This window comes from Hylaeus anthracinus, unplaced genomic scaffold, assembly GCF_026225885.1.
Source record: "Hylaeus anthracinus isolate JK02 unplaced genomic scaffold, UHH_iyHylAnth1.0_haploid 5, whole genome shotgun sequence".
NCBI lineage: Eukaryota > Metazoa > Arthropoda > Insecta > Hymenoptera > Colletidae > Hylaeus > Hylaeus anthracinus.
The window spans coordinates 3,788,416-3,806,671 of record NW_026535322.1 but is presented as its reverse complement, the minus strand read 5'-3'; the positions used below and the strand labels follow the sequence as shown (position 1 = coordinate 3,806,671).

The window sequence follows — 18,256 nt, the reverse complement described above, 5'->3', positions numbered from 1 at the left end:
GTTATTTATTTGGTACTAAAAACTAACTTTATTCATCGATCTATTGGTCCAATATAAGAAAATAAATTAAACCTTTCATTAAATTCGAGCATTGACGGAAAAATTGCTTTCCGATGTTTTCAGATATTTTCATTAGAATCAATGAAAGGCTTCGAAAGATTCTTTATTTGCCTCTCATCCGATCATTAAATCGATTGGAAGTGAATATAATTTACGTTTGTAAACCGTAAAGAGCTAGCAGAGATGCATTCAGTGTCATCCTGGACCTCTCGACATGGTAAAAGATTCATTTCTTTTCTACTCTTCAAAAAAAAGCATCCTTCAATTTTGAGATTCACGCAATCAGGGAAAATTACGTAAGCCTTGTATTTCAGGGCTGAACAAAACATTTCCTAGAGAATGGAATCGATTCCAGAGAGTCGAATCACGTGACGTTTCGGAAAAGACTGGCCACGTCGAAAGGGGATCTCCGTAGCTCGTTATCGTCAGCTTGTATCACTGTTACGCCACATGTTACCTACGTAATACACCAACTTTTATTACCCGCCTCAGTCATTTTCCGAGACAACTGCGAATGAACTCGAACCTATCACGACGCAGCCTGTTATGACAATCTACTCACGGTCTAGTCGCTACAAATATATTTCTCCGTAATATCGCGGAACCAGTACCGTGCAAGATGCACCAACAATAATGCAACTGAAGAGACAGCGCTTCTTCGTAAAAAAAAAAAAAAAAAAAAAAAAAAAAAATTGAAAATATAGAACCTTTATACCGATTCTGTTTTTCTCTCTTTCTTGTACGTTCACGTGTTTGTCCTCGTCGTTTTTTCTTTTACTTTCGTCGTCTGTGTATACATTTGTCCTCTTTCATTGTTCTCTAACATCTTTTACTCATGTTTTCTCAATCACCCGTCTCGACGGTCACTGGTGCAGCCAGTTGAACTCTAAATCCCACAAATTTGTTAACGTTGTCGTTTCCCGTCGTCGCGTAATTCGCTTTAACTCCGTCCACCTTACTTCGAGAAGGAATTAGAACGTCTAAAGCAAGAGCTAAAGGAATGAAATACGAACGCAATTAGACCGCGAAAGGTTAAAGCATGCGGTGCAAGGGAGAAAAGGCGGAATGGAATCAGAGAAAACACCCTCCTACGTCCCGAAGGCGCGTTCTGTTTGCGATCGCGGTGGAACCGGCTCCGCGGCTCCATTAGTTCTAAAAACACCATCGACTTTGTCGCGCAATCGATCGGAAACTCGATATCGACGTTCGCGACGGACGGCCTCGCGACATCCGGTCGATCCTTGCGGCCAGGACAGTCTGTACATAAAAGGCCAACCCGACACGCGGCTTCCGTTCTCAAGGAAGACGAAATTTCTTGTCAGAGCCATGGGATTCCAGGAAAATTCTTTTAATTCCCGACTGAGATGCAATTTGCTGCGTGATCGATCGTGTGTGGACTGATTTGACCCCGATCGAAAAGTCAGAAATTCAGCTTACCGAATGCCTGAGGCAACGAACAAATTTAAACTTACACAAAGGACAATTAATTCGTTTATGCGAGATAATAACAGCGGTTATAGTGCACGATCGATTTAAACTTCCACGGAGTCTTTATTGAAAAAGTTGAGTATAGAACGTATCAGATGGTGGAGCACCGTAATCAATCAATTTCTTAAAAGATCAGAGAGCGTGTTCAATTATGTGTTTGGATTATTAAGTGTGTTGTCCTAGAGGAATTTGTTTAATTTAGTGTCTGGTAGCCCGGGGTAGTCTCAGTCTTATGTTACATCAAATGTATTCAGTCCTATGGGAAAATGGATGTATACTCAAGAGAGATCAAGGGCTGGGAACTCGATGGAATTGATTTGAGTTAGCTGTTACATATATTCCCAGAACCAAGAGGATTTCCTTGTTACATTGGCTGTACAGTGCTTCGGTATTATTTCCACAACACAGTACATTGTATAAATAATTGTGCAAAGCGCTGTACAGTGTAATCAATCCATTGTACTAATCACTGTATACTACGGAACATGATACTAATAATGAGACAAAGGACTGTATACTATAGTAGATTCTACAGTACCTTGAATTTTATAGTATGTTTTAAGAAGTTTATAAGAATGAAGTTAAGATTTCGAATTGATTACTAAATATTTATTCAAGCGACCGAGTATCACTCGGCCAACTACGTCTGTCTATTACGGGTTATTTCTACTTGTGTCAGACGTAGCAAACCGAAGGTGGCATGCCATTATCTATTTTCCGTCAGCTTTATTACCTCGCAAGCAATTTCAGCTAATTAAAAGGTCACGCTGCTGTCGATGTTCGCAAATATTAACTCAAGTAGAAATAACGAGCAAAGGACTGACATTTCAGATAAACCAATTCTGAATACCTTCTCAATTATTGACACTACAATTTTCATCACTTTGCACACACTTTCAACACATTTTATCACGGGTCAAATTCGATCGAAATAATTCGGTCCACGTTGTGTGTGTTCCGCAAATAAATGACTCTCGGTCCCTACCCCAAGGGATAGAATGATAAGAAACAATGCCCCAAACGATGCCCGTTCAGGAACACGCGAGTGACAATATTATTGCAATGATAGTGTTTGGATCGTTTTTTCGCGTGTAGGCTATCTAACGACATCTAGCTGTCAGGTAAATCTGTTTTCAGGGCATCACGATCAAGCCGCTGGTAAAGATCCTGAACGTGAAGAGGGCTGAGAAGAAGAAGCCAACTATGAACGAGAGGATTCACGAACGGGTGCGTGTACGCTTCTCGTGTCTTGTCGTTGACCGTACCCCTTTTTTAAAACAGTGTTTTATGCGACGCTGCGGCGATCGATCGGTTAATAAAAATACGAGCGAAGGAAAAATGGACGTGGGTATAAATTATAGGCAAGCCGCGCGATGCATGCAGGGACGGGCACGTTTCAATGATTTTGTAATCGAAATACGTCTGAAATGCCGAACGTATGATGTATTCGGTGCTTACTACACGTGACGAACAACCTGACGTATTGTATATTCTGCGGTGATCAAAATATCGACATTCATTTGTATTTTGTATCCATTCATGCTGTCGAATATTAAATACGCAGGCTGCTACGAAAGTGTCTGGACGTAAATTGAAACAACATTTTTTGGTAAAATAATGGAAACTGTTAAAATAATAACACGGGTTTGGTTCGATTTTTAGAGATTGATGTGTTTGGTTGAGAGGTAACCAGTAAATGTTACCGCATCAATTTTTCGACAAAGTAAAAATAGAGAAGGAAATTAGATAATTAAATTAACAGCTATTGAAGATATTCAGGAATTGAATAACCCCCTAGCAAACATACGCATAAGAATGATTGAAATATGGACTAGGCTGCAAATGAAATGTAAACCCAGTGAGATTGTCGAATATTTTTCAAACTACGTTCAGCCCATCCCTGATCGCATGCCGTCGTTAAACATCGAGAATGAATAATCGGGGCCCCGATACGGTGAAAAATCAACGATCGTCGCTGGTCGACGTTCCCTACGCGAGGAGGATCGCATTGATTTTCAACCGCGGTCGGTTCGTAAATGAACGTGTCGAAACAAGAACAATGGGCCAGTAAATTAACCGAGTCGTTTCGCGGTTGATACCCTTAACGTATATCACGTCAGATAACGGATATAATAAGCGGCAGCGACGTTCAACCTTTCCCTCTGGTGCATATTTAAAAAAAAAAAAATGAGAATGAAAAAACAGGAAATGACATTTCTATTTTCAGATAATGGATCACGTTATGGCCGGGGTCGAGGACATTTTAGGGAAGCACGGCAACTACCATGTCCGAGACAAGTAATGCATGGCTTGTTCACGTTCTAATGAAACGTCTATGCGTGGTGATAAACGCACAATACTTCGGAGAATAAATGTACACAATGAAGGGAGGAAAAAGTGCTCTGTGAACACAAGTCGTGCTTATCGTAGACTTATAGAGGATCAATGGATCGAAGCACCTCCGTGCACACGCAATATAATTTCAAATTATACTTGGCTTCTGAAGAATACTTTGCCTTGACTTGGTTTATTAAAGTTTGCAATTGATTTAAACGTCAGTTTTTACACTGGCTCCATACATATAAGACGATAGCTGTATATATAAATTGGGTTTCAAAATTTCGAACATCCAAGCTATTAAATAAGAATCCTGCTTTCGAAAATATCTACTCTTCAAAGTATTTCAGTGCAATCACCTCTCTATTATCGCGAATAAATCAATTATTATTCGCTATTCTTTCTATTTTCTAGGTTCAAACGGTTTGACAATAAATTCATTCGACCGTATTTGGTGAGGCATCACTGCGGTGCCGAGCCGAAAATTTTAGAAACGTACTCGAAACTCGCGATGAAGGACGCCATGGATTACATTAGGAGGAACGCGTCCACCATTGGCAATATCAGCGGAACGGAAAGCATGTCTGCAATATTCCGCAACTATAGCAACACGGGACAGTTCCACGGGAGGTACGATCTCTTTTCATTTTTTTTTTTTTTTTTTTTTTTTTTTTTTTTATTTCTATTTCTTTCTCTCGCTTTCAATCTGCTGCGGACGGGAAGCTGCGCCGTTCGCACTTGACCTGTTTCTTCCCCTGATAACAAACGCGCGAGGGGTTGCCTCTTTGACACAACAGGTGCACAGGCGTTCCCTCGATACACAGAGGGAGAAACATTAATTATAAGGAGAGTTTTAATTAACGGAAAGGAATTGGATCCGGTATGTTTTTGATTCGATCCTGCTAGGATTGAAGGAATGAAAATAAGGGATGAATCATCGATAACCGAGCACTGTAAAATGTTTCAAAGAACATGCTTCGATATGGTTACCGTTGATAGTCGATAATTTACTTCGGTTTAGTACGCTATGGTAAATAGAGCAAAACTTTTTCTAACAATTACAAAACTATTATGTGGAGCTATCCGAGGTTAGTACAACAGAGTGACTAATATTAGAAAGACTAATATTATATAACAGAGTCTTGAAATATACTTTGGGGTTGGTAGACTACTCGTAATCACGTCCAATGCAATAATATAGATTTTATTCAGAAGCAGATTTTATCGAACAGTCAGTTTCCGTAACGCGAACCTTAGGGTGCCATCCCCACCGATGACTCATCCTGCACACAGAAGGAGCGTAAGCGTAACGGAAGATAAGTCTGCATTGTATCTCGATTGAAGATTGAACAGCAGACCCTACTCGAGGCGCGGTATCGATCTCGAAGTGGTAGCCTGTCATAAAATGCAGTCTCACTCTTTCTCCTTCCAGTCCGAGTTGCAGCCAGCTCGAAACGGGCTGGAATATTGATCTCCAAGAGTTGGAGTACAACCCTTCCAAGAAGGACCTCACGGACGCCAGGATCCACCACTTATTGGCCGAAGAACTCTGCAAACCTTACAAGAGGGTAAGAAACCCTTCTTGCTGACTACGATTTGCATGTACATATGCAACGCGGCCCTGAGAACTTTGCTGACAAGGAATCTGTTTAAAAATGAACCGTAACGCTGCGGAATATTCAACCCTCGATACGTCTTTGACGTTATTTGTCCCCCTGGATACTAGAGAGAATGATCTCGAGTTTAAAGTTGAGGATGGAGCCGCGAATCGAATGAAAATTGAAATGGCAAATTATTCACGCACTTACAGAGGGATTGCGTGTCGTGCTATGATCTTTCATAAAACTTTCATAAACATTTGCCAATGTTCCGTAGACTCGTAAATATACAAATAACCTAGTAACACGTCACGTGATCCCCTTGTTAGGTCGACAAACGACAACGAAGAATTTTCAGGGATACCTAATATCCCCCTACGACCAGTCGAACACCATCCTTTCATTCCTAAATGTGGCCACACTTCAGGACTACCCTTAAACTTAAGACCTCACTTGAAATATAAGAAAAACTCGCGTACACCCCCGCCACCCTTTGCCCCCGGTTATAAATAAAGCTTCTCCTAAGAACCCTCCGAAGTTACAACAACGCTTCAGTAGTTCCAAAGCTCGTTTAGAAAGCACTATAGAAACACAAAAATGAAATAAAGTTCTTGCAGCATCGACGCTTGAGCTATAGCAGGCACGCGGTGAACGATCGCGATCTCTCGACTCAAGTCAATTATAAAATGCACATGAACATACGGAGGATGATGGGCGAGCACAAGCATCGTCACAAGCGCAGCAAAAAGTTGCTCAAAGTAAGCAAAACCGTCCCCACCTCCTACTCCTGTGTTCGTCGTTGTCCGTCGAGCGAATCTTCGATGGGGTAATTAAAAACTTTTGCAGGACGGCAAGCAGAATCACGTGAGTTTCCCAGAGTTCCAGCAGAACGGTTCGACGAAGCTGTTCACTCAAGGTAAATTGGCGAAAGAATATCGATAGGGGGACGGGGGCTCCAGGCGAAAAAGGGTTCTCGGTTTGAATACGTGAATTTCAATTGGTCCCCAGATTACATGAACGGGGTGCTGTACGAGCTGGAGAACGGGGATACCTCAAAGCCTTCCAGCAAAGAGGATTGGGACTCTGCGATAACTTTCACGGCCCGTACTTCCGGTGAGGATTCGATTTTTTTCAAAGTTTCCCCCCAGTCTCGTTACGAGAGGCTGGAGCTACGGAATTTTCTTCGACCGATTCGAGGTCCCTTTGAGGAATTAGTTGCTTCGATGTTCGGACTCGTTAGACTCTTCTTTCGTGAGAGCTCGTCCGAGGGAAGCTAATTCCACCTAGTCTATTCACAGGCAAATGTCTTATCCCTCGATTCCCGTAGACTCGTCGAACGTGAATGCGGAGAACCATCACGGAGCTACCACGACCACCTCGATGGACACCATCAACACGGACGACCCGGAACTGAAGCTCGGGCGAGACGGTACGTTCGTGGAATTGAGGGGGATTTCTTTTTTTTATTATGGTCGAAAGAATAATTTTCAATGAGATAGATTAGCGGAGATTAATTCCAAGAGAATCTAATGCGCATACAAAGATGGAACTTTAACTATGGGTTTAATCAAATTTTGATATGTATACATTTTTACAACTTTGCAACTTTACAAAAGTCGTTTTCTTTTTGGGATAGAGCTAAGTTTGAAATCAATTCAAGTTGAACCTAACTTTCCTAAATAAAAAAAAGCGTAATTATCGAATAACATTTACTATTTACAGAGTGCTACAGGGTAACGACGCCCACTGCCACGGAAACGATGTTACCATGGAAAAGGGAGGACGATTACGATTCCGGTCACCCTATCAAACAGAACGAATTCCCAGCCTGGTGTTCGAATAAAGAATACCTGGCGTACAGTTCTCCGTCGGCGACGTTCTTAGGTACGATTACCATAAACGGCTACCATGCTGTCGTGAATATTTCATTACATCCTAGGAGACAGATGCATCCTAGCAACTAGCATCGACACGTTACCAACACTACTGTACAGTACACTGATTTCATTGGCTGGCTATACATTTACTAAACTACACAGTCTCTACACTTCGAATACACTACACTTGTATATATTCTAAACACTACAACGGTTATAGGTCATTCCATGTCAAAGATTTTTATTGTGTTGTTCACATGGAATTAGGGGAGACTTAAGATGTTATTTTTCTCATTTTGTAACTGCTCAACGTAGTACAAACCCTTAAAGTTGGCAGTTTCTGAAAAAAAAAAAAAAAAATGATGACTTAAACCTCATCTAATTTCATGCGGACTATCACGTATCGAAATATTATTAGAATTCTAGACGTGGAATAGCCCTCACACGTTGCAGAACTATGGAACGCTAACGGTATCTGAATCTTCTTCTCGACGTTCTTGTTGCGAAAAAACTCTACCCTGAAAGTTTACTTGGATGGGGGTCGGGTAATCCCTTGCACGCGGAGAGAGGAACCGTGTTTTTTCGCAGGAATTATTCATAGCACGTTCGCTAAATTTTTAAGCATTGTTTCAGGTATACCGTACCACATTGCGGGTCTATTTTTCGATGGAAGTTCGAATCAATATTTGACAAAGATTTCAGGAAACGATAAGTCCTCGCCATCGTTCTTGAAACGAGTTTCGTTAAGAAAATATTGCGGTCGAGTCATCTATTGATTATAGCAAGTCCAGTCATAAACTACATAATTAAATTGTATTATTTAAAGCAACTATGGCGGCGGTGTCCTTAAGACTCAGACATTTAGAAATTGATGTGATTCGGTAGATAAATTTGTAAGAACAGGTACGTGAACGGTGAAAATACGCTGCTTTACAGGAGAGCCGTATTACTGAGGACAAGCGAGCTCACGAACCTCGGAGGATACTAACCTCGGATCGCAATTGCTCCCACTTCCGGTTGGAAAACATGTAAATGTCACGCATCAGATCGTTCAGAAATTTTCTGCCATTTTCTTTTTTGGCGCGAACGGAACTGTGTTTTTTCCTTCTATTTTTTGGGTTACCCAATCCCCTTTAAGCCTCACTCACACGTTCACACACGCACTCTATTGATACACGATCGATTATCCATCATACGCTGAAAGCTTCACACGCATTACGTCTAATTCGTTTAATCCTAATCATGCTCGCGCGAGTCTCAAACTCAGCCTTTGAGAACAGTCGGCTTTTCAGTTTTCCTAGTTTTCTTCGAGCACTTATCTTTCACGTTTACCCGCAAACTACGGGGTGTTTCGCTTATTTCGACGCCTGACAAAAATTTGCTACCAAAGGGATAATATCGTTGGTTTTATGGAACAACAAAGAAATTATTTTCTTCTAACTAAGAAATATATCAAAGACCTTAAGATTCGTGATAAAACTATGGTACCCTTGGACCGAAGGTAGTCCAAATTTTTCTTCGGACAATATGAAGGTTCAATACGAAGATATTCGATGTAGTCAAGACAAGCGAAACATCCTGAGGAGAAAACTTATTTTATTAGCATTTTCTCCGAATTCAAGGTGGAATCGAGCAGCCGAAGATCCAGTCTGTAATTGGCCTATTCCGTCGCGATAGCGTCTGCACTCCAGACAGCATGGATTGCGAAGAATCCCTGGACAAGCACGACGACTACACGCTGACTGAAACAGAGCAGACAGACTCACCTTCAAGAGCGTCGAGTAAGTAATCCACGAATCCTAAAAATAAGGATCTAACGTGATAATTTTTACACAGCTTTTCTCATCGTAATCTATCAGTGGGTAGATATTGAAATGCATCTCTCATCAAGAATACTTTAAATTTTGATTTACGCTTTCTAAAGTACTCTCGCCATTTATAGATTACAATGAGACGTTTTGTATATTCAAGTAAAAACGCACATACACACAAAAACAAAACACTCACACAAGATACTCCAATGTTACAGGCTCACCATGACGGATACAAACAAAAGTAGTATAGCGAAGAAGACACTCGGATAAGTAGAGTGTGATTTGATTCTTGCAGACGGGAGGCGGGGTCCCACGAGAAGGGTGTCGATGATGGAGCTGGGCTCCATGGAGAGATCACAGTCGGACAAAGTGACAGACGATGGTTCCCATTCTCTGCCAGAATGCTGGAATACTCCTCAGAAGTACCGTATGGGTTCGTTCTCCTATTCAGCCCAGGTACCCAGCCTCTCCACCGCCCTCATAACGTCCTCCTCGGAATCGTCGGAGGACATCGACGAGGAGGAGGAGAACGCTTGACCCTTGGGGATCGTCGAGGAGCAGACGCCCTACGCTGACGTCGAGCGTCGGCTGCGTCGCCCGTGGCGACGACCACCTCGACGCTCGTTGCTTTCGTCGCTCTTACGACGACCCAGCGCACCTGTCTGAAGGGAAAGTAACACCTCTGGCCACGCGACTATGGCGTATCCACCCTAAACAGTCGCGTGTGCGTTACACAAGGAGAAGGAAGAGCAGCTCGTTTTTTTATCCACCTCCCGCAGCAGGACCACGATGACGGAAAGTATCTATATATATTGACCGAGGTCTGAGCACGTGGAGGAATCGACGTGGGGAGAGAGGGCGCATTTGCCCTGAAGAGAATTCTTATCTTGCTGCCACAGCCAAGCAACTCCATGGTCTTACGAAGGGATGTAGACGTTGTTATACTTGAAATGCAAGGGAGAGCGTCGCTCAAGTGAAGCCAAACATAGCGTCGAAAGAAGTTCATCGAGTTCGAATTTGTATTTCTGCTGTAAAATTGTATCTTTTATTGTCGAGTTAGGTAGACCTCAATGTGTTTCTAATCTTGAACTTTGCCACTACCACCTGCAACAATATGGGAACTTAATCTTTAAACTGTCTAATTAAACCTAACGTTAGAACGTACATTTTTATTTCTCTGCGCGCCATGTTGGCTTCGACTCAGCGACGTATCTCGAGCGCAGCATACAAACCATAGGCTGCTCTGATACTCAAGCTACCACACAACTCGAAGTAGCGACAGACTGAGAATTCAAAACCGAGGAAAGTCAATTTGAGGGTAGGATACCTCTTTCCTAAACCCTTTACACCTAGTCGATTCTCTCACCTGTCTCCACCGACGCATTAGCTCGCACGCAGAAACGAGTTCATCATGGCATAGGTAGTTCTCCATCGTCACGAGCGAAAGGAACAGAGAAATTTTTCTTTCCGCTTAAACTCTTCATGCACAGGGAGGATTCACATTCCCCCCCCCCCCCCGTTTTGAGGGGTTCACACATTTTGGAATTTTCAAGAGGAACCAGTGGTTGACGAGAACAACCACGGAAACGCACCGTAGCAAGATGCCGCTCAACGCGTCCGGTATTTTCTAGCAAAGAGTTACCGCACCAGACGCACCGCGATCGCACGGATGCCATTTTTGATACACTCAGACCGCTGCGCGAATACTTTTTGCACATTCGACGAGTGGTACGTGGAAGAAAGAAGAAGACAGAGGGTGGGAAACCTGAGAAAGCTATTTTTTTAACCGATACCTTTTCCTCCACGCACGACTGACGGTCACATAGGATCGAGGCGGAGGTACCTGGGGGATGTTTTTCCTGTTGTTCGTTTTGATGCTTCCTCCGCGAACCACGCGGATCGTCCACGGGGATTTCTTAATCTCGAACGAACAGAAAAAACGATTTTGTCGTTGTTTCCTGTTCTAATATTTTTCTGCGTGTCGAGAAAAATCGACAACCGAAGGGCCGCGCGCCGTTTCCTAGAGCTCGGATTCTTCTTCGAACCGAATCCTGTGCGAATTGACTTGCGAAGATCGCTGATTACTTGGTATCGTGGCCTTAAGATTCCTAGATGTATCCTAACGATCGGAACTTTCTGTATGGAGATGACAGAGGGAAGGGGATGAGTCTTTTCCCTGGACGCCTTTGGACGCAACCTACGTAGCGTCAAGAACTCGTAGATACGCGCGCTTAGGTGATTCTGTGACGCGCTATAGTTTTTGTTTTTTAGGGGAATACAGAAAATCTCTGACGCAAAATGACTTGACAAGCTGGGGTCACATGTGCAATTTGCTTTTGAATTTTTAGATGTGAATCTAGAAATAGACACACCCGCTGGGGCGCAGAGTTCAGGGCATTGTATTAGTTATTCGTTATGAAAGCGGGGTACGTTCATTTATTGGTTCGTTTAAATTCTTCGTATTGCACAAACAAGTAGACCCTTGTTTTAAATGAATGAACTTATCGCAGTTTCATAATGAACGGCTGATATATATATATATCAAGGAACCGTTTATACACGCGTACAAGATGGAAAGGGGCTGACTAAATATCCCTGTTACCTTCGAGGGAGCTAAAATCATGTCAATTGTATAGTTTGGGTAACCACTTCTCTAGAAAATATTTGTTCGGATAGAATATAATTCGGATAGATAGAAACAGTATTGTGTTTATCAGACATTACATGCATTGTTTTATAATTGAGAAAAACTTATAATCTTTTGGCATACCTGATATATCAAACTATGCAACCTGTCGATGACAAGACTCTTGCATCCTCAACCACAGTGATTTTGATGTTCCCTTTCAGACAACCCATCTTGATGTCACATTATTAAGTTTCTGCAGGGACTCTTGCAAACTTTTCAATATTTACACCATTCTGGGTACACCAAAAATGTAATATTGTCAAAGACAACATAGGTTCTTACTTTTTGGTCATTTTCGAAACAAACGATAAATTTGTATTCAGGCTCCAATCGAAGAAAACGAATGTTTGAATTTTGACGAATTAGAAATCTGCGAAAATTCCTGCAGAGAACCAGTAATTCCATGCAACAAGCGTACTCGTGAATGGTCACGTTTCGACGACTCACCAGAAAGATCTCTGAAAAGAAAATAGAGATAATAATACAACAAAATGCTTCGTTCATCGCATGCATTTATGTATATGGCGCATTCGTGGAAATGAAATTCACTTGAGACGTGGATTCAACGTAAAAACTTAGTAAGCTTTCGTTACAGGTTAATAACTTAGACAAAGGCAATGTACATTCCGAATGTTACATATTCTTTAGAAAGCTAAAAATGCTTTGGAGTAGCATCTTCTTCTGATTAATAGTTACAACTTGGAAGCAGAGCAAAAGTGATCCCGTATTTACTAAACATTTTCCATTATTTTTATATGATGAATTCATCCCTGAAGTGTGAAATGCATTTATACGAATGGATCCTGTACAATAAACTGGCATCTTGCCTGGGATCGTCCAAGTCCTTAGAGGCGACAGACATACGGAAATTGTCCAAGCGCTCCTCTCCTTAAGTATGGCCTTAAAAGACAAAATAATAATAATATTGAGAACGAGTAAATAAATAAACGAATAAGAGTCTCAAGTAGAAAAACCAGCCGCGAACAAAATAAGTCGTAGGTCAGTTACCTAACGCGATGATAATACCGTAATGTACATAAAGGAAACTTTTCTTAGCGAATATCGTAGCAAGTTATTACGACGACTATTATTACCACCATTTATTGGACACGAATTGTGGAACGTCAGTGTGTCGAAGTGTGCAACTAGCGAGGAGGTGTCGAGGGAAACTCGAGAATTCGGATTTTTTTATGAGAATTGAAACGCGAGTACTCGTGAAATGGAACGAAGCGACGACCATTAGTTAACTGATTGTTTTACATGTCGAACGTCGAATATTGCAACATGCCAAGTTTGAAAATATTTCTTGCAAAAAATTCTAGAAAAAATCACTCGAAAAAAATTAGTGATCAACTTTAGCCTCGAGATAGGGCTATCTTTCAAAGAATTACAACTTTCAAGTTTTAAACGATTTATCGCAAGCAGTTGAGGGAGAAATATTTCAAAAAATCTTCACAGCAAAACTTTTTCTAGTGTTGCTGCAATTGGCACAAACCAGCTCCAGTTAACTAAGAGAACCTCCATTGGGACTTTCTTAAAGATATATTTTCTTCACGCACACTTCGCTTAAAACACGCGCTTTTATCGAAAACGATTCGATTCTTGTAAAAATCGCGAACAAACTCGAAATTTCCCCTCGCGTGGAATATTCCTGGTGGCCTCTAGTTACCTAGGTCAGACTAAACGTCAGACTAGTCTCTAGACGCTAGTCTTTACGCTGTTGATTTGTTAAAATAAATGTTTATTTCGTAAAAAAAAAAAAGAACAACAGACTTGTCTACCTTCATCTTCGACTACTGCGAGAAACCATCGAAATCAAATGTGTAATGTACGAGATTTGTTTTTATAATAATAGGCAAGCGTATAATGCTAATCAAAATAATATACAGGTAAGTAAATATACTAATATTCTTAACATTCCTTTTCTTTTTTAAATTCACCTTTCCATCAAGCAACCGAAAATTAAAAATTAAAAATATATCTAATATAGTATAATTCAAAATCACGTAAAATAATCGGTCTACAGCCTTTCATTAAACAAATAAGAAGAAGTAAATTACCGTAGAACAATCGTAGAAGATAAACGAGCCTCGACTGATTCATCATCGACGTCACGCTAATTAAGAGCAAAGCAACAAAGCAATTAGCGAGATGCTAATGAAATCGATGCTTCGACTATCCGCTCGAGATTGATCTACACCTAGAAATTGTTCAGGCTAACAACAATGCCGGGCGGTGTCGTGTTCTTGGTTTGCATACCCACATCGAGCTTCGAGCACGAGCTCATTTTTGGCGTTCCCTTGAAGAAGCCCAGAAACGAGAAGGATGGAAACCTAGCGCCTGCACCAAGGGTGGACCTACGTATCAGGGAGACAAGAACGAGAACACAACTATTGAAACTCGACGATGATGATTCTGTGGAAGATATCGAAGACATTAACGATGACATAGACGGCAGAAGGCATCCACGACCTCGGGGTCTCGGTCAACGTAACAGAGACCCCGTTTTCGTGTCGATGGAAACGGTATACTAACTTTGCACTCTTGGTTTTTATGTAATCGTTTGAAATATAACAGCTTACTATTTAATTCAATTTAATATGGACATTGTATAAATAAGCTCGCGTGATAAAGCTTTTAGATTTATTTTAGGTCCTTGAAATATTAATATATTAAATGTTCTATACTTAGACTTAACATAATTACCCTCCGAGGTATAGATATGTGACTTGCAACTTTTGTTTCGTTTCTTTTCTGTTATCAATTTGCAAAGGTGTTACACGAACTGTTGAAGAAGCTCAAAGTGGAACATGTGGTGTGGTGCAAGGACAATGGAAACATGTACTACGAGGTAAGAAGCCAATACCGTGTGCATCGTTCCTATTCGACGTTAATCTTTGATTTTTTTTGTTGGGAAGGTGATATTTCCGGTACCTGCGGGAGAACCATGCGAGAATTGCTTGCATTGCCTGACGGAAATGGGAATCGGAGTAAAGATGAACTCCATAGTAAGGTGACTTATCTCAACGATGCAGAATTCTGCGCGAGACATTATCCCAAAATGTCCTCATTTGTTTTTGAACATTTCTCAGCGTGATTCCGACCCAGTGCACGTACAGCGGATTGGGCAGCGCCGGTTCCGCCGCTATTAAGGACGACTTGGCACGAAGGTCTGTCTGATGGGAAATCGTTAAAATTATTCGATACGAATAATCACGGTGGGTCCTATAAAGTAGTAATTACCATTTACAGACGAAAGGAATCAGAAGAGAGGAAAAACGCCTGGAAGGCCTTCGTGGAATCGATACGCTCAAAACTGACCGTGAAACAGGTCGTGGATGGTGTTCGAAGCGGCGGCGATCTTACGTTCGATTACGTTCTGCTCGTACTCACGGCAGAGTAAAAATTATAATTCTTATTCGTTAAGATCTCGATTTGACTAAGAGTTCAGTCTGGTCTATATGCTAAAAGCTCGATTTAGTCTTCATATATGCTTATCGAATTATTCGGTGTTTATATACCGAGACACTCTGGTAATTCAAATATGTGAGAAAGTATCTTTACAATTGTTCGCAGCTGTTTGGCTGCATTGGGTCTCATTGAGAACAGCGCAACCAACGTCGTTGCGGCTATGCTAGTGTCGCCTTTAATGGTAAGACTTAATCACACTTAAGGTCAGTTAACGTTAAGGTCGTCTCAAAATATTCATTTGTTTTATACAATCCTAAGGGACCCGTAATGTCGTTAACCTTTGGCACTATCATAGCTGACAGAAACCTCCAGTTTGTCGGCTTGAAGAGCTTGTTGCTTGGCATATTCGTCTCCATATTGTTTGGTTTCATTTTTGGTCTCATTCTGGGCACAACAGAAATGCCTTGGGGTTACAATGATTGGCCAACCGATGAAATGAAAGGCAGGTACGTTTCTTCGAACAATATATAAAGATAATGTTTACTTATTCACATTTTTAAGATAAAATATTTTCCTTTCCAACTGATCGTAACGATTCTATAACAAAAATTTGCAGATAAAAGTGGTACGCGTTAAAATAATATTGAAGTTATTATAAAAAATTGTTAAAATAAGCATGCTCTTTCCAGAGGCAACTACAGGTCCCTATGGATGGGTGTGTTGTGGGCTCTTCCTTCTGGCACTGGTGTTGCCGTGGCTTTGCTGCAGGGAAGTAGTGGACCCCTAATCGGAGTCGCCATCTCAGCCTCTTTGCTACCACCAGTGGTAAATTGTGTAAGTAACAAATTTATTACAGAAATAGTAAAAAATGAAAACCCACTACACTGTACCTAATGATTAAATCCAACTTCCTCCAATTTTAATAAAAATTGAAATAAATTTCTATAGTAACAATAGAGATTCTTTTCAAGTGTATCACTAAATTAATTTCAAATAAATTGACTTAAAGGGTCTGTTTTGGGCGCTCGGATGCATATGGCTGATCTATCGTCCGATCAAGATGCCACACATAAAAGGCGAATCCTACACAAACTACAACACCTCGTACGTGTACGTTTACACCGACTATCTGCCAGTCGAGTTCTTCTGCAACGGTATAATCAGCGCGTGCTTGACCTTCATCAACGTCATGTGTATCTTTATCACGGCGATAATAGTCTTGAAGGTAAGGGAAGTCGCAATAACTAGCCGCTAATGAATTCGAGACAGTGACGCACCCAGGAAGGGAGTCCAAGGGAGCATTACTCTCCTGAAAAAATGTTCATTCTTCAGCCATTATAACAGATTTTATACATCTGTATAAACGTAAAAGAGAACTATTTTATAACTATTGAAATTGTTCAATTCAAAAGTATAGTGACGCGTTTCTGGCTGTAAATCTGTAGTAATGCTCTCTTGCTAAATTTCCGACTACATCACTGACTCGAGGTACCAAAATGGCACGCTATCGTGCTGTGTAATTTTCACGATAATAATCGAGTACCCGTAATACCAGAGTAAAAATACCTAATCTCTGTAGTGCTCTTTGCCATTTCATCCTTTGTAAACTGAATAATGCGCAACATCTTTTACGAGATTGCTGATCGTACGGTTTCCTTATAGATTAAAGAAGTGGCAGCGCCATACACGTCCACGCCGGAATTACGTCGCTTCTGGGAGCACGATATCCGACTAGTTCGCGATAAGAATATTTCGCGCGATAACAGCTCCCTGGACTCGAGGTAACTAAAATATAAAGCATAATTTCATGGTTGCTTTGATTTAATAGATTATTATTAGCATTAACATGGAAAAAATAAACGTAATTTTCATCGATGCATTTATATCATCAATAATAATAAATTAAATTTATCAGTTACTATGATGGATTGAGCAAAACGAAACAGCGAGCGTTGGAACAAACCTTGAACGAAGCTGTGCGCGAAGCCATAAACGACGAAACCTTCCGCAAGGTTCAAAGGCTTAGTTACGGTCCACATGGCCCTGAACAGGTATTTAAAATACTCTTTATCCCTTGAAGTCAATCACGACTTTATTTGAAAGCTAACTCATCGATATTCAGAATGTCTTAGAAGTGGGCATATCTCACATACTATGTAATTAATAATTATATTGTTGCGACGGTATGCACTACGGTTCCGAGTTACATCGTCGCGACGGTATAAAGATGTTGCAACGATGTGAAGTTGCATAAACGAGTTCCCGCGCTTCCGGTTGCCAGGAAGCGGCAAATTTTTAAAATAGTAGAGAGCGATTCTAGAACTCAAAGAGAGAAGACGTTTCGTTACAAGTCTCCAAGATTATCGTTATATTATCGTTAAATTGTTTAAAAGTTATAGTTTGTTAGTAAACTTTATATTTAATTCAAATGAATTCTCGTGCTTCAACTCCCCGGCGCAACAATATTATATTTTGCTATGAACAAATCAAATATGAATATTTAACACACGCACATTGTGCAGTTCACGCAGAAACTGGGTCTCCGCACTATTGACGATGCGAGCAACGTTGCAAATATTGGACTCGCTAAAGAGGCTGCATCCGACAACTTCCGTCCACCCGAGGGACTAGGAAACGCTGTTAGCACGAGCGAAGATTTAGCAGCTCTTGATAGACTGATTACATATCTTTTGGGACAACCGAGCGGAGCTAGTACCGGGAACTTGGATTCTTGGCGTCGTTCCCATCGAGCAAGTGCGCGAGGCTACATACAATTGCCCAACGCGGGTGCTAGCGCTGAGAGAGGCGAGGGCGGTACTAACGTTAACACGACACCATTTTAAATAAAAATTAAACAAATTACGATAATTATGCGAAATTAAGAACAAGTATCTTTGGTAAAACCTTCAGTATTTTTCAGTAATTGTCAGACTGGTTTGCACATGGATGGACATAGGTAATTGGACAGTATGAATATTACAC

At 41.1% G+C, this 18,256-nt stretch overlaps 2 protein-coding genes and 1 long non-coding RNA gene across 11 annotated transcripts in view; 2 read left to right on the top strand and 1 right to left on the bottom strand.

Annotated features, from left to right (window-relative positions):
• The window catches only part of LOC128895651 (probable Na(+)/H(+) antiporter nhx-9), a 29,875-nt gene extending 17,787 nt beyond the window's left edge, over positions 1-12,088 (top strand). Inside the window, exons 7-17 of one of the 4 annotated variants that reach the window (XR_008461834.1) lie at positions 2,686-2,775; positions 3,776-3,846; positions 4,300-4,515; positions 5,318-5,453; positions 6,092-6,241; positions 6,330-6,399; positions 6,492-6,596; positions 6,811-6,912; positions 7,206-7,367; positions 8,297-8,388; positions 8,983-9,124. Coding sequence is in view for 3 of the 4 variants with exons in the window: in XM_054158412.1 (XP_054014387.1) it covers positions 2,686-2,775; positions 3,776-3,846; positions 4,300-4,515; positions 5,318-5,453; positions 6,092-6,241; positions 6,330-6,399; positions 6,492-6,596; positions 6,811-6,912; positions 7,206-7,367; positions 8,983-9,141; positions 9,470-9,711 (1,503 nt within the window). In the remaining variant the exon portion in view is untranslated. Of the gene's footprint in view, positions 1-2,685; positions 2,776-3,775; positions 3,847-4,299; positions 4,516-5,317; positions 5,454-6,091; positions 6,242-6,329; positions 6,400-6,491; positions 6,597-6,810; positions 6,913-7,205; positions 7,368-8,296; positions 8,389-8,982; positions 9,142-9,389 lie in introns of those variants that run through there. The other 3 variants (XM_054158412.1, XM_054158413.1, XM_054158414.1) reach the window with 3 other exon arrangements.
• An 82-nt stretch (positions 12,089-12,170) lies between these two features.
• On the bottom strand, positions 12,171-17,353 carry LOC128895661 (uncharacterized). 6 transcript variants are annotated; one of them, XR_008461839.1, is made up of 4 exons: positions 14,798-14,931; positions 14,123-14,220; positions 13,924-13,979; positions 12,171-12,763 (listed from the first exon to the last, which is right to left on the bottom strand). It is a non-coding gene; the product is annotated as an uncharacterized LOC128895661 (long non-coding RNA). The 6 variants fall into 6 exon arrangements; XR_008461837.1 differs by lacking the exon at positions 14,798-14,931 and adding an exon at positions 14,570-14,775 and having other exon boundaries at positions 13,924-14,063; positions 14,123-14,278; XR_008461836.1 differs by lacking the exon at positions 14,798-14,931 and adding an exon at positions 14,570-14,775 and having other exon boundaries at positions 14,123-14,278.
• On the top strand, positions 13,950-18,136 carry LOC128895652 (uncharacterized). Its single transcript, XM_054158416.1, has 12 exons — positions 13,950-14,388; positions 14,637-14,714; positions 14,782-14,876; positions 14,956-15,033; positions 15,116-15,262; positions 15,440-15,515; positions 15,593-15,780; positions 15,964-16,108; positions 16,284-16,499; positions 16,937-17,055; positions 17,190-17,325; positions 17,797-18,136. The coding sequence occupies exons 1-12, from the start codon at positions 14,089-14,091 to the stop codon at positions 18,115-18,117; spliced, it is 1,899 nt and encodes a 632-aa protein (XP_054014391.1). The 5' UTR covers positions 13,950-14,088; the 3' UTR covers positions 18,118-18,136.
• Positions 18,137-18,256: the final 120 nt, after the last annotated feature.

Coding starts and splice junctions, on each gene's coding strand:
- LOC128895652 (XM_054158416.1), top strand. CDS start 14,089: ATGCCGGGCGGTGTCGTGTTCTTGGTTTGCATACCCACATCGAGCTTC. Junction 16,500..16,936: donor CGGCGATAATAGTCTTGAAG/GTAAGGGAAGTC, acceptor GTTTCCTTATAG/ATTAAAGAAGTGGCAGCGCC. Junction 17,326..17,796: donor GTCCACATGGCCCTGAACAG/GTATTTAAAATA, acceptor CACATTGTGCAG/TTCACGCAGAAACTGGGTCT.